General features: G+C 40.6%; 1 protein-coding gene across 1 annotated transcript in view; it reads left to right on the forward strand.

Moving 5' to 3' along the window:
- Positions 1-19,784, forward strand: part of hydin (HYDIN axonemal central pair apparatus protein) — an 888,678-nt gene that overhangs the window by 545,689 nt on the left and 323,205 nt on the right. The window contains exons 29-32 of the mRNA XM_060837518.1: positions 2,538-2,675; positions 4,068-4,245; positions 10,371-10,501; positions 10,929-11,059. Of these exons, the coding sequence (XP_060693501.1) occupies positions 2,538-2,675; positions 4,068-4,245; positions 10,371-10,501; positions 10,929-11,059 (578 nt within the window). The remainder of the gene's footprint in view (positions 1-2,537; positions 2,676-4,067; positions 4,246-10,370; positions 10,502-10,928; positions 11,060-19,784) is intronic.

A 19,784-nucleotide genomic window follows, 5' to 3' on the forward strand; every position in this document is an offset into this window, starting at 1 on the left:
CACCCAGAGAGCGTCCTTCACTGAGTTGATGATCCTCCAGGCACAGCACAAGCTCATTTACCTTATTTTGTTTACTGCACACATTCAGATACAACACCAAGAGTCCTGTATTGACCGTCCTCTTCTCATTGATCCTCATTTATCCAATGTGTTTGAAATTTGATCCCTGACTCTTTCCAAACACTCTGTCCAATATTGTGTGCTGGAGAATTTAATAACCTCTCCTGAGTTTCCCTGTGTTTTCATGTTTTTCAACACAGTTGAATCCACCCCCTGCAGCTTTGCTTCCCATTGGTCACTATACTTCTTGGAACAAAGAACAAAGAAAGTTTACAGCCCAAGAACAGGCCCTTCGGCCCTCCAAGCCTGAGCCAATCCAAATCCGCTGTCTAAATCTATCACCCAATTCCTAAGGATCTGTATCCCTCTGCACCCCACCAATTCATTCATCTGTCCAGATGCACCTTAAATGAATCTACCGTGCCTGCCTCTATTACGTCTGTGAGCAACACGTTCCAGGCACCTACCAGCCTCTGTGTAAAGTACTTTCCGCATGTATCCCCCTTAAACCTTTCTCTTCTCACCTTGAACGCATGACCTCTTGTTATTGAATCCCGCACCCTGGGAAAAAGCTTATTTCTATCCATCCTGTGATTTTGTAGACTTTGTGGAGTTTTACCCTTTCCTTTCCTTCCCTTCCCACCTTCCACATAAGACTGAGAGTAAGAACAAATGACCAGTCAAGCTCTTTATAGGATACTAACAGAGTTACATGGGTGTTTTCAAAAAAAAGGTTCATTAGCAAATATAAGTGGAACCATCAAGAAAAGATGCCTGCACTTCCCTATCAACTGTACAGCTCTTAAATACCTTTTAACAGTTTTATCTTTGGTACCTTACTAAGAAACCAAACGTTTTATAAGAAATCTTGCACTTGTATAGTTTTATGACCTCTGGCTGTTTGTAAGTGCTTTACAATCAATGCACACCTCTGCAGTGTTGGCACTACTGTAGTGTAGAAAATTGGTATGCAATTGTCCAACAAACATCAATGAGACAAAAGACCAAATCAGGCATTTTAATATTTTTGGTGGATAAATACTGTTCCTGCCACAAACAAGAACTGCCCAGCTCTTCTCCAGAAACTTGTGCTGCTATCTCAAAGGACATACAGGGCCTGCTTGGGCCAATTTCCTATGAAATGGCACACAATTTTATTTTGAACTGGGAACAAAGCAATGTATCAGTAAATATTATTCTTCCAATTAAGAGTTTCCATTATTCATCTCAAATTTGCCCTTAACATCACTGAGCATACTGTCCCTTACCTTACTTTGATGTTATTAATGTCTGTATCTTGCATGTTATTTATGTCCTGCATGCGTTTACTCCCAATGGCAGTAAGAACTTGGAGGTATATCTGTAAATTAGATAGTCTAACATTTTCATAGAGTCGTAGACATGTACAGCACAGAAACAGACCCTTTGGTCCAACTCGTCCATGCTGACCAGGCATCCTAACCTAATCTAATTCCATTTGCCAACATTTGGCCCATGTCCCTCTAAACCTTCCTATTCATTTACCCATCCAGATGCTTTTTAAATGCTGCAATTGTACAAGCCTCACTACTTCCTCTGGCAACACACTCCATACATGCACAATCCTCTGTGTGAAAAAGTTGCCCCTTAGGTTCCTTTTATATCTTTCCCCTCTCACCCTCTAATTCTAGACTCCCCCACCCAGGGAAAAGACCCTGTCTATTTATCCTATCCATGTCCCTCATGATTTTGTAAACCTCTATAAGGTCACCCCTCAGCCTCCAACGTTCCAGGGAAAACAGCCCCAACCTATTCAGCCTCTCCCTGCAGCTCAAATTCTCCAACCCTGGCAACATCCTTGTAAATCCTTTCTGGACACATTCAAGTTTCACAACATCCTTCTGATAGGAAGGAGATCAGAACTGTATGCAATATTCCAAAATGGCCTAACTAATGTCCTGCACAGCTGCGACATGACCTCCCAAATCCTATACTCAATACTCTGACCAACAAAGAGAAGCATGCCAAATGCCACCTTCACTATCCTATTTATCTGCGACCCTGCTTTCAAGGAGCTATGATCCTGCACTGCTGAACTGTCTCTTTGTTCAGCAGCACCCCCCAGGACCTTACCATTAAGTGTATAAGCCTCGCTTAGATTTGCTTTTCCAGAATGCAGCACCTCACATTTATCGAAATTAAACTCCATCTGTCAGTCCACAGCCCAATGGCCCATTTGATCAACATCCTGTTGTGCTCTGAACCTTTTTCACTGTCCACTATGCCTTCAAGTTTGGTGTAATCTGCAAACTTACTAACTATACCTCCTATGTTCACATCCAAATCATTCATATAAATGATGAGAAGTAGTGGACCCAGCATTTTGTAATGATCTCAAGATGTGGGCACTTTGCCACACTGTACTGTGCTTCAAGGCTGAGAGACAGTCTATTCATTGATTCAAGAAGTATAATCTTTGCTTTCTTTTCTTCTTCTAGCTATTTAACCTTGTTGCTGTGGCTGACCTAACCCTGATGAATACTGGAAAAGTGGGATTTGACTTCGCTGTTTTGCACCTTGACCAGATGGCTAAGCAAGTGCCTGTACCAGGCGTGCCACTTGTTACTCCTTGCTCGGTTAGTGCTTTCTCTTATGATTGTTGGTTATGAAGATAAGGGAACTATGAGGTGAGGGCAAAATGAACATTGTTCCTGCAGGAGATGTCTTATTGAAGATGCTGTCACTGCACCTTAATTTGTTTGTTACCTCTGTCATGGACTAGGCCAGACCCCTCAAAACATTTAAAGAAAATAGCCTGGACCCTAACTTGGCTAGTTTTTTTTAAGCAGGTGTAAAGTGGATATTCCAGGAGCGCTGCAGCTGACCCAACCAATTACTTTTCAACAAAACAGAATTTATTTACACGATTACCGAATGAAACACAAACAAAAAACAACAGAATACAGAATAACTTAACCTGTCCGAAAATCCAACAGATTATCCCAGTTTAATGATGCTGTTCAAAATACTTGCAATCCCCATAAACACCCTTTGCACAAAAATGGAAAAATCCAACTCAGGGTCTTGCAGGAGAGATGTCAGAGAGAGGGAGGATCAGCATGAACCTGCTTCTTTGTGTCCAGCAGCTTCACAACTGACTGACTGCTTTCAGTGAACAGCCAGACTGCTAAAACCAAACCAAAGAAAAGCTGGGCTGGGAGAACTGACCACTCCCCTTTCGTGGTACTAGTGCTTTTAAAAAATTGAAAGCATTCTCAATTAGTTAAACCCAGACTTATCAGAATCGCTGCTTTTATGACCTATCTGAAAAAAAAAGCCAAGGGCAGCATAACCTTATTAAAGGAGCAGCATCGTCACTCCTTTGATAAAGGATTTATCAGATGGTGACCATGGAGGTGATCCTTGTCTGTACTTTGTTGCCACATTGAGTGCAATAGTCAATTATCTATTTATATGATGTATAAGTTATTCACAGATAAATAGATCATAGGCAATTTTGGGGAACACTAAGAAACTAGAATACAAATAACGGTTGCAGATAACACTTGGTGGGTCTTGTTGGTATCTATGGAGAGAAACACAGGCTGTTAACAATGGGGTTCTCAGATTGTGTGCTTGTTTCAAGTTACCTGGGCGTAGCATGGTCTGTAGCTCGCCATTAATCTCGTCATATCAGCACCTTAGTCAATTAAAATCAATTAATCAGCCCCCTCTGCTCAGCTCTTCTCTGACAGTGTAACATATTGTGATCATCTGAAATTTGGCATTCTTGCATTGTCTTGATAAGTGCAGATGAAAATCTTCAGGAACAAGTCTCTCTTTTCAGAAATATTCATGCTGCACTCTCAAGTGACAATTTTAACGATGTTTTCTGACTTTTAAACATTCACTGTAATCACCTAATTTTTCTAACAGCCTGATATGGCTGGCTCTATTATTGATACAGCACCACTTATTTTCATTAACATTAGAGTGTTTTATTCCTCTGCAATCAACTGTCATTTTAGGGTTACATTGCAGCAAATTCGCAGCAGAAGCTGAAGGTTTCTTATTTACCTGGAGTACCAGAGGCCTTTCATAAGAGCTTTGAGATTCAAGTCTCTTACTTTGAACCTGAGAGTATTAGCCTGAAGGGGGAAGGAATCTTTCCCAGAATTTACCTGGATCTCCCAAGAAACATAAAAGGTATGGCCTTAACTTTCAGCTAGTTCTTTAAATTAAAAGTAAATGCAATGCTGGTACAAAACAAACAGCAAACAACTACAACAGTTTCACAGTTTATAAGTGTTCCACTATTCAGTGTAATCATTTGTAATCTATAACTTATCTCCTCTTAGCCACATTGCCCCATATCCCTTCATGCTTTCTTTTCACATAAATCTGTCAAGGTCACTGATAAAATTAGCATTCAATCTAACAAGAATTGCCATCTGTGAAGGGCAACTCCAACCTTCTACCATTCTGTTTCTTATTTTTGCCCCTAAAAAGTCTGAGTCTGGTTATTAGACCTAGTCCAGAATTCATAAGAACTGGAAATAGTTTCTCTCTGCTCAATTTGTTTGCCTTAAAACTTGTAAACCTCACTGAAATCACTGTTCAATCTATTAACTTTCAGGGAATGCAATTCTAGTTTATATAATCCATTCTCATAAGTTAGTTCGTGATATAATTCTTGTAAATCTATGTTGCATTCTCTTGTTGTGTCTGCCCCACAGTGTGTTATAACTTAGATCTAGCAAAGAAACTGCAAGTCAACTCTTAATAGTAATAAACGATAATATTTATTTCACACAATTAATATTAATATAATGAAATACTCTACAAACTAACAATTCACATTATAAATCTAAACAACAAGTGGATGGTCATGTTCCACCACTCCAGGTCTTGGCCTTGATCCACATGGTGATGATTGTCTGGTCCTCTCCTGCCGGTGGTCCCAAGGTTGTGTTCTCTTCATGATGGGTGGGCTCAAGTTACTGTACTGAGAATGGTGTTGTGGCGATTCTTACACTTAGAAGTCTTTGCACCGTTTTGGGAGGGTCTTTGATGTCCTCCAGTAAATCGATCAGGGCTTGATCAGCCTGATCAATCGGATTCAACCAGGCATTGACGTATTGATGGCGGGGTGGTCCTTGAACATCTACTCCTGGAAGTTGTTGGGAGCACGTAGGTCAAGTAGCTCTCTCCAAATAAGGGTGTGAGGCTCCCCGTGTCTAGTAAACAACTGGATGTTTCTGATTGTCATGGGGATGTCATTTCAGATCGATTCTGTTCCATTCAAATTCAGGTATATTATATGATCTGCAGCTGCTGGGTCAATTGCATAGTCTCTGTCTGTAGCTGCAGCCTGTTTGGTTTCTACAGCATGTTTATTCCATAGTCTTTGAGCACAGTCACTTTTGATCAAGGTGTGTCTGAATTTCCCAACATGCATTGTTTATTGTCCATTTCTCATAAAGCCATCATTTTCAGTGGCCCATCCAGCTGCACCCTCCAAGACCAGTGTATCCTTTCTTGGTGACCAGTACTGGAGATATGATTCATGCAGGGCTTTGTATAGCTACAGCAAAATTTTGAGCTACCTATATTCTTACTTGTTAGATATAAGGCCAGTAATTCTTTTTCATTAGTCTTTGTTTATGAAATCTTACTGTGTATCTTATCACTGATGTCTCTTTGGACTTCCATGATTTCCTATTTTGAAAACCTTGCTATTCAAACCTATCTGGGTCCAAAGTGGATGAACTCTTATTTCCTGACACTGAAAACCATTTGCCACAGTTTTACCCATTTCCTGAATTAATCAGTATCTTTTTTTAGATTACTTACAGTGTGGAAACAGGCCCTTTGGCCCAACAAGTCCACACCGACCCGCCGAAGCGCAACCCACCCATACCCCTACATTTACCCCTTACCTAACACTATGGGCAATTTAGCATGGCCATTTCACCTGACCCGCACATCTTTGTGACTGTGGGAGGAAACCGGAGCACCCGGAGGAAACCCACGCAGACACGGGGAGAACGTGCAAACTCCACACAGTCAGTCGCCTGAGTCGGGAATTGAACCCGGGTCTCTGGTGCTGTGAGTCAGCAGTGCTAACCACTGTGCCACCGTGCCGCCCTATCTTTGTGCAATATTAAGCTTCTACCTACAATAGCGCAAAGATGCCTATCTGAAATTGTGGCTGCAATTCAATTCGGTCGTTCATTATACTCTGGCAGCATGGTGGCTCAGTAAGTGGCACTGCTGCCTCGCAGCTTCAGAGACCTGGGTTAAATTCCAGTCTCGGGTAAATGTCTGTGTGGAGTTTGCACATTTTCCCAGTGTCTGCATGGCTTTCCACTGGGCACATTCCAAAAATGTGCAGGTTAGGTCGATTGGCCATGCTAAATTGACCATTGTGTGCAAGCTAGGTGGGTTAGCCATAGGGAATGCAACGTTACAGGGGTGGGTCTGGATGGGATGTTCTTTGGAAGGTCAGTGAAGGCGTGAGGGGCTGAATGGCCTGCTTCCACATTGTAGAGATTCTATGAAATCTATTCTATCTGTAATGATTTTTTTCTGACTCTCTTCAGTCATTTTGTGTGAGAAGTTGAACAGTAGTCATACCGAAACAGAATCTTGCAGAACTGCACTATGCAGATTCCCTGCCTATAAATGGTAAACTTTTGCCATGAGATGTGAGGCAGTTGGTTGTTAACATCTGTGTGGCAGTACCATGTGAAACAATCATTATGACAACTGTCTGTACAGCGGATTCTTATAATGTGCCTCGGAATTAAATGTGAGATGTAATAATTAGTCCAAATGCCAGAATGCCCAACAGCACGTGTGCAGACGGGGCCTGTGATGTCACTTTGCCATGACATGGTCTTTGTTGTCAGGTAGCATTTCTGCAAATGTATATACTGAGGACAGTCTGATAGACTGTTTGCTGTGACAGGTTTTCCTTCTGTTAAAAAGACAACCACTCACAACTGATGACACAGACAACCTATTAAGATCTCCTAGTTTTTGAACACACAGAAAGCAGAAACCTAGTAATCAAGTCAGGGAATCATTGATCCATGAACAGCCTGCTATGTGCAACAGGCTCTTTCCAGTCATTATTTTCAATAACTGGGACATTGCAAAGCACCCAGTAAAATCAGGGAGCTGCTTCCTTCACAACTTTGTAAATTCTAAAGTTCATGCTGAAATATTTTAATGATCATTGCAGCAGGAAGTGAAATGTCAAATGCTCAGGAATTGACTCCACCATGCACTATTGCTTTATGGGCAATGCCACCTTTCTTTCAGGCAGTTGTGGATCCGCTGCCAAACTGTGCATGTGTGCCATCTCTGTAGTAATGCAGTCAATATGGGAGAACTGATTTAATGTATGTATATCCCCCAAAGATGCAGTAAGAAAAGATTAATTAACAATCATGCTGTGCAGAGTCTCTTGTGGAAGTGCAACCAAAATATAGAATTCTTAATTCAGATAGTGCAAAGCAGTTAAATCCAAAACTAATGTCCTAAATCTAAATAAAGAGATCTATTAAGGGTATTTGGCATGAATTGCCAAGGATGGATGAAGAAATCTTACTGAAGGGACTGACAATGGATAGGCAATGGTACATACTTAAAGAATGTGTGAATGAATTACAACAATTATCCATTTCTGTCTGTCAAAGGAAAGGGGAAAGTTGGCTCAACCATGGCTTACAAAGAAATTAGGGATAATGCTATATCCAAAGAGGAGCTGAAAATGTGTTGCTGGAAAAGCGCAGCAGGTCAGGCAGCATCCAAGGAACAGGAGATTCGATGTTTCGGGCATAAGCCTTTCTTCTTATGCCCAAAACGTTGAATCTCCTGCTCCTTGGATGCTGCCTGACCTGCTGCGCTTTTCCAGCAACACATTTTCAGCTCTGATCTCCAGCATCTGCAGTCCTCACTTTCTCCTTTTCCATATCCAAAAAGGAGACATATAAGATTGCCAGAAAAAACAACAAGCCTGAGGACTAAAAATTGAGCAATATAGGACAAGATATTTGATCAAGAGAGAGAAAATTGAGTATGAGAATAAAGTTGCAGGGAACATGAAGACTGACAGTAAAAGCTCCTATAGATAGGTGAAGGGAAAAAGATTAGTAAATTGAATGCAGGTCCGTGGCAGTCAGAAGCTGTGTAAATTATAATGGGGAACCAAAAAATGGCAGAAAAATAGAAAATGATCTGGCTTCATAAAATAGGGCCCAGATAATCTCCAAGAAATAGAATCCCGACAGTATGGAAACAGGTCCTTCAGGCCAACACTGACCCTCTGAATAGGCCACCCGCCCATTCCCCTACCCTATATTTACCTCTAACTAATGCACCTAATACTCAGGGCAATTTAGCATGGCCAATTCACCTGACCTGCTCATCTTTGGACTGTGGGAGGAAACCGGAGCAAGCCCACGCAGACACGGGAGAACGTGCAAACTCCACACAGTCAGTCACCCGAGGCTGGAATCGAACCCGGCTCCCTGGTGCTGTGAGACAGCAGTGCTAACCACTGAGCCACTGTGCCATCCAGAAATGTTAGGATCTAGTGAGAGAGTTAAATTGAAGGAAATAAAATGGTGTCGGGAAAATTAAAGGCTGATAAATCTCCAGGGCTACATAATCTACATCCCAGAGTACTAAAGGAAGTGACGCTGAAAATATTGGATGTATTAGTCGTCACCTTCCAAAAGTGTCTAGACTCCGGAGCAATTCCCACAGATTGGAGGGTGACACATGTAAGTTCACTATTTAAAAAGGCAAAAGAAACAGAATTACAAATCTGTTAGCCTGACATCGATAGTGGGGTAAATACTAGAACCAGCTATCAAGATTTGGAAAGCATGAATATGTTTGGACAAAGTCCAATTTGTGCTTAACAGGTCTATTGGAGTTTGTTTTGAGGATGTACAATACAATCTGGCTAAATGCGAAGTTATAAATGTTGATGTCAACAAACCGACAGGACGAATACTGTTAAAATGGTGATATATGGGGAAGTGTGGATGTACAAAGGGATCTGAGTGTTCTTGTACACCAGTCAATGAAAGTAGACAGGCATTTGCAGCAAGCAATTAGGATGTCAAATAGAATATTGGCCTTCAACACAAGATTATTTGAGTTGAGAATTATAGATGTCGTATTGCAGTTATATACAGCTTTGATGAGACTGCACCTGTAATATTGCATGCAGTTTTGGTCTCCCTACCTAAGAAAGGATTTACTTTCCATAGAGGGATTGCAGCAGAGGTTGAAATTGAGAATAGTAAAACTGTAGGATGAGGAGTGACTGGTTTAAGTGGGCTGAAATTTAACAATTTAGAAAGATTTGATTGAAATGTTTTCCCTGTTTAGAGAATCTAGAACCAGGGGCTCACAGTTGCAGGGCACAGGACTATTTAGAACTGAGATGAGGAAATAATTCTTCACTCAGAGGATAGTGAGCCTGTGGAATTCTCTACCATAGAGCCTGTGGAGATGAAGTCACTGAATATATAAAGATGGAGATTGGTACATTTTTAAATTTTAAAGGCATCAATGGGTATGGGAGAAAGCAGGAAGATGATATTGAGGTAGAGGATCATCTATGGTTATGTTGAATGGTGGACCAAGCTCAAAAGGCTGAACAGCCCACTTCTGCTCTTAGTTTCAATATTTTAATGATTTTGTTCAATTTGATTTTGTTCCTAATGTCCACACAGGGTAGATCTTAGTACGCAACATAAGATCCAATTAAAAGTGCTAAATGCTATGTCTAAAGATTTGCTAAATAACTCCCAAATAAAGTGTCAGTTGCCAACATGCACTTAAAATTACTGGTATCTTCAATGTGTCAGGATGAGGTTCTGTATGTGTCATTTAACAAAACTGTACACCAACTCTACAGACTGTCATTTTTTTCCGAGTAATGGAGTTTCAGAGTAGCAGTGCAAAATTTCTAAACGTTCCAGTGTTGTGAAGACTTACAAACAGCTGCAAATGTGTTGCTGGTCAAAGCACAGCAGGTTAGGCAGCATCTCAGGAATAGAGAATTCGACGTTTCGAGCATAAGCCCTTCATCAGGAATAATATTCCTGATGAAGGGCTTATGCTCGAAACGTCGAATTCTCTATTCCTGAGATGCTGCCTAACCTGCTGTGCTTTGACCAGCAACACATTTGCAGCTGTGATCTCCAGCATCTGCAGACCTCATTTTTTACTCGAAGACTTACAAACAGGAATAGACTGGAAAGAATAGGACTGTATTTTATGTTTGATTAGAACTTTATTACCAACAGGAAATGAAAAGTATGAGGCACTGCTGAAAGAGGCAAGAGAAGCATTAGAGAGAGAAACAACTGAAGGAAACCTGCTCAGCCGTCCTGAAACCATAGCAGGAGAATTGGGTGCGGCCAACACACTCTCTTCTGTAAGTCGCTCTCATTCTTAATTATGTGATTGCAAAAGGTGTTTTATAGAATTGTTTTACATCAAGCCAACCTGGAATGGAAGGCAGTTGGCGATAAATCCTGATTCCTGATGATGGGCTTTTGCCTGAAAAGTCGACTCTCCTGCTCCTTGGATGTTGCCTGAACCAACTGTGCTTTTCCAGCACCACTCTCTCGAAGATAAGTCCCTTCGCTGCAGCACAATACTTAAATTACTTCCCATTTTTCCCTTTCAGTTTTTCCTTTCTTCATTGGACTGCAGTTGTCTAACCCTCAGTGTGGCTTGCCCAAATGATTGTGCCTGTCTCACTGAAATGCAGTTGGTTATGGATATTGATTTACAAATGCTTTTCTTTTGAAGATTTTGTGTACTTATTGATGGATTTTCTCTGTTTCTAACCTTCACAGTATGACACCCTGCTGCAGATGGAGGCTGATCGCTTACTAATTAAGGAGTGCAGTCTGGCACAAGATTTACTTCTTTCTTCTCACAGCTCTTCACCTGGATCAAATCAACGTGCACACAAAGGTGTATTCAGGTAGGAATACTGCAATTCTACTCCTACTCCATTAACTACCATTCATGCTCACCATTAATTTTCCCTATCTCTCAGGTCAACACACTGTTTTTGCAAATTTTCCCTATAAATGCAAACAAAAAGCATGTACTATTTGATGGGGTATTCATCTCCATCTCAAATGGACATAAAATCTCTAATGTTATTATGTCCATCAGGGCAGAAGTTTGATCTGAAGTCCTTGTCAATACTTTTCCGTCAAACAATATGCTTCCTCAGGTAATATTCCACAATATTGCTGTTTGTGGAACTTTGCTGTACACAAAGTTGCTGATCATGTTTCCTATGACACCATGGGAGCTGCACTAGAAATTCAGTTTACTAGCTGTAAAATATTTTTTATTATGTTGAGTCATGCAGGATACAGTGTGAGTATTATGACAAGATGAGAAGGGGTGAATTAGCTCCCTTCTTTTGAATCTTCTTAGTCAGTTTCAACAGTTGTTCAAGTTATTTTCAACACAGGACTAGATCTTTGCCCAGTTAAAAATAAGACCTTAAGAAATAGGAACAGGACTAGGGTATTCAGCCCCTTGAGCTTGCTCTGTTATTAAGTAAGGAGCCAATCTCAAGGGGTGGGTGGATTGTGTGTGTGTGTGTGTGTGTGTGTGTGTGTGTGTGTGTGTGTGTATGTGTGTGTGTGTGTGTGTGTGTGTGTGTGTGTGTGTGTGTGTGTGTGTGTGTATGTGTGTGTGTGTGTGTGTGTGTGTGTGTGTGTCGGGGAGGGTGGGGGGGTGGCGGGTGTGTGGGGGGGGGGGGTGGTGGTGTGTGTGTGTGTGTGTTTAGAAAAGAACAAGTTTATTGCTGTACCTACATCTTATGATCTTCTGGAAAAAAAGTGGAGTTGAGGATTAACAGATAAAGCATGCTCTCATTGAGTGGCAGAGCAGACTTGATTGGGTAAGTGGTCTCTTTCTGCTCCTTGTCTCTTATGGTCTTATTACTGAAGGAACATAAGGACACAACATCAAGCTTGTGGCCATTGTGTGGTCACTGCGTATACTCACAATCTTTCACACACTCACGGACACACACAGACACAAGCAGGCACGTTAAAAGGGGAATAATATCCAAAGCAAAAGAAACATAGAAGAACATACAGTTACAATTACTTTGGCTCCGTGAGAGACGAAATTTCAACCTGAGACCACAGTTAGTCAACTGGTTTCTTGAATTTTGATTCAAAGAGCAATACAGGATTGCACTGTAGAAAATTGCACTATGGGAAACCGTTATAGAAAATCGCACTGTAGAAGGTCGTTAATAGAAAATTGCAGTAGGTTCAGTAGAAAGTTTGCGCTATCTAAGCAACATCCACGATTCGTCAATTGCATTATAGCCAACTCTTGCTGATGACATGTGAATGATAGCAGAACAATCTATAGTCTGAGTTTTTATAATTGTGCAAAAAAGCAAGTTGTTATTTGCTATCTTTGCACCTGCAGACCTCTTCCTAGACACTAGGAACATAAAGAAAGGACAAAAACTAGGGACTCCATATCTCTGGTCCAGAGATGTCTGAAAGGAACGGTTAAAATATTTATCAATTGCCTATGCTGGCCTATTAATTCCTTATTATTTGCCATTTGTGGGAATATAACAAAGTGCTGCTGTGGGCTTAGGTGAATACCAGGCTTCAGTGAGAAAGGCATGAAAGGTATGATTCTTTTATATTTCTTACTGTAAAGGGGCAGAGATGGCAGTCAAGGCAGTGGTGTGCTCCTCCTGCCAGATGTGGGAGATCAGGGAGCAGTCTAGTGTCCCTGACAACGATGTCTGCAGGCAGTATAACCGGTTGCAGCTCCTCACAGTGTATGTTGTTTGGTTGGAGCAGCATTGGACACACTGTGGAACATATGGGGATGGACAGTATGATAAACACTAGTTACGGACAGGCGTCACACCACAGCAGGTTCAGTCAGCTAAATGGGTGACCACTAGGAGAGGCAAGCAGGTAGTACAGGAGTCTCCTGGGGCTATTCCCCTCTCTAACAGGTATATCCTTTTGGACACTGTTGGGGGGATAGTCTCTCAGGAGAATCTAACAGTCGCAGCCAGGCCTGTGGAACCACAACAAATATTTACCCCTGAGCCAACACCTAAAAATTATGACGTAGTTGTTTATTTAGATATTGTCAGTGGGACATTACTCCAAACAAATTGGCAGCAGCATTTCTGCCATTACAACAGTGACTGCAGTTCAAAAGTTCTGAATTGTTCAGCCAGAGAGTGGTGGGCCTGTGGAATTCATTGCCATGGAGCGCAGTGGACGCCAGGACATTGGGTGTTTTCAAGGCAGAGATTGATAAATGCTTGATCTCGCAAGGAGTTAAGGTCTATGGGGAGAGGGTGGGTAAGTGGAAATGAAATGCCCATCAGCCATGATTAAATGACAGAGTGGACTCGATGGGCCGAATGGCCTTTCTTCCACTCCTGTGCCTTATGATCTTAATTGATTGCAAAGTGAGGTTGTTAGAGATGTATTAAAACATATTTGTTATTTGTTTTTCTTTGTATCTGCACTGCTTGGTTAATTCAGTTTTTGTGTTTTCTTTCTGTCCATTTACCATAATCTTCTGCCTTGTGGCTGAAATTTGTACAAGCGCTAGCAATGCCTTGCAGTCCATGTATAAGTGAATGAAAATTAGTCCCCGTAAGATATGATTATACATGTATAGAAATGACAGTTGTTTAAGCTGATGCAGCATCTATCTATTATATCTGTCTATATTCTCATTTATCTTTTGATATAAAATAAGTATAAGCTGAGGTGTTATTTTATGAACCTTGGAATTTGCAGCAGTGTTTTGCATATTTTCCTCGCAATTTTGTTAATTGCTATTTCGTTTCACCTCAGGAATTTTTGTATTTAAATATCTAGCACTGCTCTGGTTTGTACACACTATTGAGGAAATGAGTTCCCTTGTGCGAATCCTTCTTCACCTGTGTTTATTGAAAGAAGAAGAGGGAAATTGAATGGATGTCACTATTGGGAGGCAGATCATTCTGCAAGAGAAGTACACCATACTTACCTTTCAGCCAACATACATACAGAGAGAGGTACACCTACTAGTAAAGGCCAGGCACAGGTGGCACATGAGCACCACTTCAGTGATCTGCTGCAATTAACACACACTGGGAGACTGATGCTACCAGGGACTAAAACGAAGACTGTCATTTTAACCTTCCTCTCACCCATCTAGAGATGCTGCAATATCATGTAGTGAGAAGCACAGCCATGTCCCCTTCTCACTGCTTTCACCTTCATCACCCATCAAAGGGGACTTTGGATGGTTGCAGCATTTTTATACTTTGTTACAGTTTGTATTTGTGATCTTCCTATTCATTGTGACTAGCAAAGGCTGAAATAAGGGCACTAAAATGATTGTCAGTCATATGTGGCCACTTACCTTGAAGTATTTGGAATTCTTTAAACTTGTCCCTTGTACAGGGACTTCCCAATCCACTGTGACGAGATCCCAACACAAGGCCTATCATGGACCAGGTACTTGGCCAATCTATAAGTGAGACCTACTTACAAAATCATTGAGACTGAGACAGTAACACACAAACACTGGGCCACTGGTGACCTGATCACAGAACTTATGCCTATGTGACATATTCCCCCCTAATAGCACTTGTTAATGGACAATGAATGGCAACACTCACATCCTTTACTGATTGAAAAAGCATATATTCTTACAACATTAACAATTGAAAAGCCCATTTAGTACATTAGTACATTAGCAAGACATTGTGCTTTCATAAATCTAATGATTTTAATGTCCTTGGCTTAGTTAAATAATTATTTTATCTTGTACACTGAAGAAAATATGCTACTGAGTGTTCTGACATCGACAGCTTATATTGCAATCTCTGGCAACAGAAAAGTGCCAGATGGTATGCTGGGAGAGTAATTTACTATAATTAAAAGCCTCTTGTTTCTACATGTCCACATGCCACATGCTGTCTCAGAAACTGGGTCAGACAGCAGGAGGGTAAGATTATGCAGATGCTTTGTTCTCAACGCTTCATTGTCAAAAATGGAAGCTGTGGTGGGATGGTAGAGGAAACCCATTCTTCACCAAGTATTAAAATAACTAGCTTCTTTGCTAGGCAGAATATTACCATGACTATTGTCATGATCTCCTTAGAGACTGATAACTTCTAAAAACAAAAATAATTTTCCAACAATGAGCAGAAATGGACAGAAGGTAGGATACCATGTTTTAAGACTTTTAATGCAATAAAGAAGTTAAAATCAATATAGGCTAAGCATTAGACTGAAGTATTAGTTCCTTCTTATTTTTTGTGATGAAAACATTCTTTCACATTGACTATTTAACATGACCAATATATCCAATATTTACTTTAAAAAACATTTCTGCCAGACATGTGACATTTAAGATGAAGTTACAAGTCGCTCACAGCTTTCCAGCAGGTTCACTTCTCCCTCACATTGCAAGATCACATCTCTGGTTTTTGAAAATCATTCCTGTCAACCTGAGTATTCCAGAACTGACTTGTGTCAGCAAAGACCATCTTGTTTCTAACATCTCCACAATTCACCTCTGTCTTACCCACCTACTTTTGAAAAGAAAGCCAACCTTTCCAAGCATTCTGATGAGTTGTTAACATTAAAAAAATGTTTACTCTCTGTTTCTCTATGTGGGTATCACTTCTTCAAAACCGTCCATCTCTTTGTGTCAAGATATTTACACTGTCTCTTCATTTTCAATAGGTTATTGCTTTGGGTTTCTTTCCAACATGACAAGCAGATTACAAAGGTCTATCCCCAGAAGTTTAGTATTTTCCACATACCCCCCTGTCCAACACATTCTGTTTCACCCTAGATTAGAGGTGATATTTTGAAACATAACCATCATATGAACCATTCAGTGTTCATAATACTATGTAGCCTTTAGTTCACCAGCATTAACATGGCTTTGTCAGTCCTTGGTTGTATTTCTCCAGAATTTCCATGCTTTTAAATCATGATAAGCAACTGGCAAGCAGGAATATTAGTCCTTCTGAAGTAGAGAGTAAACCTTCCTAAAGTGCAGTGTGAGGACAGTCTGAATTAATGTTGGCTTATTGCAGATCAGACTGTGGGAAGGAACCTGTTGGATTTAGGGAAGCCAGTAAAGTATTTGAGACTGAGATCAACTTAGTTTCAGTGCATGGCAGGTCAGGCTTGAGCCACTGAATGATCTCCGCACATTCCTAATCTTCCTATGTAATCCTGTACATATTATGTTTATTTGTATATTGTTCCTTATAATGTATTTGAACAGGACTTAATGGGATTATAGATGTTTTTATTCCAGAAAACCAAAGTATATATCAATGGCAGGACACTAGGAAGTTCAGAGAAACAGAACAATTTTGGGATACTTTTCCATAAATCCCTAAAGGTGGCTGGTTAGTAAAGTAGTTAAGAAGGCACATGGGACACTTTCCTTTATTAGGCAAAGCATAGATTATAAGAGCAGGGATAGGTATGTTGGCTAGGTCACAGCTAGAGTCCTATGTGCCTTTCTGGTCTTCAAACTTTCGGAAGGATGTGATTTCACTGAAGTGGGCGCAGAGGATATTGAACTGGATGTTGCCTGAGATGGAGCATTTCAGCTCTGAAGGGAGGCTAGATTAACTCTGTTGATTTCTTTGAAGCAGAGCAGGTTGAGGAGGCATAGACATGTATAGGATTATGAAGGGCATAGACAAGGTGAATAGAAACCCTCTGTTCTCCTTGGATGAGTAGATCAACAATAAGTGGACTTAATTTAATAGGAAGGTGGGACGTTTGAGGAAAAGCTTTTCCATCCAGAGGGTGGTAGAGGTCTGGAATTCACTGCCTGGGAGGGTAGTTTAGGCAGCAAACTTCACAACCTTTAAAAAGCATGTCAATGAGCACTTAAAGTGAGACAACACTCGAGGCAACGTACCTAATGTGGGCAAGTGGAACTGGTATCGACTTCGTGCAGCTTTGGCAGTATAGTCATGATGGGCCAAAAGGCATCTTTTGTTGTGTTTGATTCTATAAGTATGCCACAACTCTATGCTGCAGAAGCAGTCCTTCTGCCCAGTAATATTCTCTGCTCATCAAGAGAAGAATACAATCATTCTCTCTTTATATCTCTCTCAAATTCACAACTATGAACATGTTTCATCACCATAATTAATATTATTGACATGCCAATTTGTTTGTTTCTTAACCCAAAATTAGATCAAGGACCAACTAACAGATGAAAAGTACCCTTTATACCTATTTGCATATTTTGGAGCAAGTGACCTGATGGCTATGGTCTTCTCCTGTCATTGACTAAGGCAGGTTCTTTACTATTTCACCTGCTACACTGGAATAGTCTGTTCAGCACGAGGTCGCAGTCACCTAGGAGACAACCCAGCCTGTATTATTTGGCCTTCTCTGGTCCTGCCCTTCCTCCTAATGAAGGAACAAATGAACACGAATGACAAGTGAGAAAAACTTGATTTTACTTCCCCAAGTTATTGGTTCCTAAATTTCTTAATTGAGGGACTCCTTTTCATAAGGATTAGTGATCTTGGACCTCAAAACTGGATGATAAATCCGTATAATACTCAAAATGTGAAAATATTGGATGAAAGGAATAGTCCCTTTTCCAAATTGTTGAACATTTTGATGAGTTTGAGGATTAGTTCTCTGATCTATAGAGTAAAGACTTAAATGGGAACATTTACATATATTTTATAGGCTATGAAAAACATTTGATTGTGTTTAATACCAAAAACTAATAAACATTGCTGAAGTATGATGTTGACAGTAAGAGGTGAGATTTATCCAGAGCTGAGATTGAAACCAAATAGGCAGGAAAGGACAATCAGATGTATTTCCAGAGAGGCGAGCAGTATACTGACATCAAAATGATTCAGTCTGTACACAGAAATTATTCAAAGAATTGTTTGCACTTCTGTGAGTAAAAATTGGAGGCAAGAACATTTCAAACTTGTGTTGCCCTGATGACATAATGCCACTTGCAGAATCAAAAGCAAACCTTCAAACTATTGTCAATCAAGTCAAATTTAAAACTGTAAATATGGACTAAGAATAAACATGCAAAGACAGAAACAATGGTATTTAGGAGGAGTACATGAAAAGAAACTGAAGATTGAAATAGACAATGTCACACAGGAAAAGGTTTGTCAATTCAGGACAAATGATAACAAAAGGTGGTTGATCTGATACCATGCTAGAAGAAAAGTAGGAATAACCAAAAGTAATTTTGCAAAGCTGAGGAATCTGTTAATAAAAAGAAAACTCAAACTCCGAGCAAGACAATAACTCCTATTCTGCCACTTTCCTTGGACAATAAGGAAAGAGCTCTGTGAGGAAATAGAGACCTTTGAATGTGAATGCTAAGACGTCTGCCAAAAATCCCATGTGCAGCTTAATTGGATCCCAATCCAGATGGTGAATTATGAAAGTTGAGTAGAAATCCATTTTTGACAGTCAGTTTATTTACAGAATGCAGGATTATGTATGTCTAACATCTGCCTTCCAAACCCCAAAGTCTTTACTCTCTTTGAAAATGTAAAATGTAATCAGATGAAGAAACAGTTAAGGGAAGGGATATTGTAACATTATTGTAACAAAAAGCAACATTAAAGCAAACTTTTCTATTTAAAATGTTGCTGTGATGCGAGTGGAGGTGATGCTGCATTCCAACTATCTTCTCAAATCAGCTCAGTCTTCCTTTCATTTTGTTTTGATTGAATAAACTAAATAATGTGATTGACACCTCTTAAAGGGAAATGCAATAAAATGCAAAATGGATGCTCATGTGACATTGAGGTAGTGTACTTACCTCTGAACCAGGAGTCCTGGATTTAACTATAAGAGCAGGCAGGTGGGACTAGTTTAGTTTGGAATTATGTTTGGCATGGACTGGTTGGACCGACTGGTCTTTTTCCATGCTGTATGACTCTATAACCATAGGATTTTAAGTCTGCTTGTAACACCAGAAAAGCAACTTGCTCCAGGCAAAACATTTGCCCCTGATCTCAATATGTCCCAAAAGATTGATATCTGGAAAGAACCCTGTGTTCTAACAACATTGTGTCAAATATAGAAAGGAGGTAGAGGGCTTGGCGACATGGCACAATGAGAACAACCTTCTCTCAAGGTTGGCAAAACTAATGAACTGACCATTGACTTCAGGAATAAAGGAGGAGAACATGCTCCCATCTACTTTAACGGAATTGAGGTTGAGAGGGTAGACAGCGTCAAGTTCCTTGGAGTGACGACAACTGACAACCTATGCTGGACTTCCCACGTAGATGTGATGGTCAAGAAGACACAACAACGCCTGTTCTTCCTCAGGCGGCTCAGGAAATTTGGCATAGCCGTGAGGACCCTCTCCAGTTTCTACTGATGGGGCATTGAAAGCATATTTTGCTTTCAGTCTGGCATGGCAACTGCTCTGCCCAGGAATGTAAGAAACTACAGAATGTGGTGTGCACAGCCCAGACGATCATGGAAGCCAACCTTCCCTCAGTTTACATGGCTTGTTCCCATGGAAAGGCTGCCAACATCATCAAAGACCCATCGCACCCCAGTCAGGCTCTCCTACAACCTCTTCCATTAGACAAAAGGTGCACATACACACACCATACACACATCCACACACCACACACCCTGTGCAATGTA

The sequence above is a fragment of the Hemiscyllium ocellatum genome, chromosome 17 (genome assembly GCF_020745735.1).
Source record: "Hemiscyllium ocellatum isolate sHemOce1 chromosome 17, sHemOce1.pat.X.cur, whole genome shotgun sequence".
NCBI classification, from domain to species: domain Eukaryota; kingdom Metazoa; phylum Chordata; class Chondrichthyes; order Orectolobiformes; family Hemiscylliidae; genus Hemiscyllium; species Hemiscyllium ocellatum.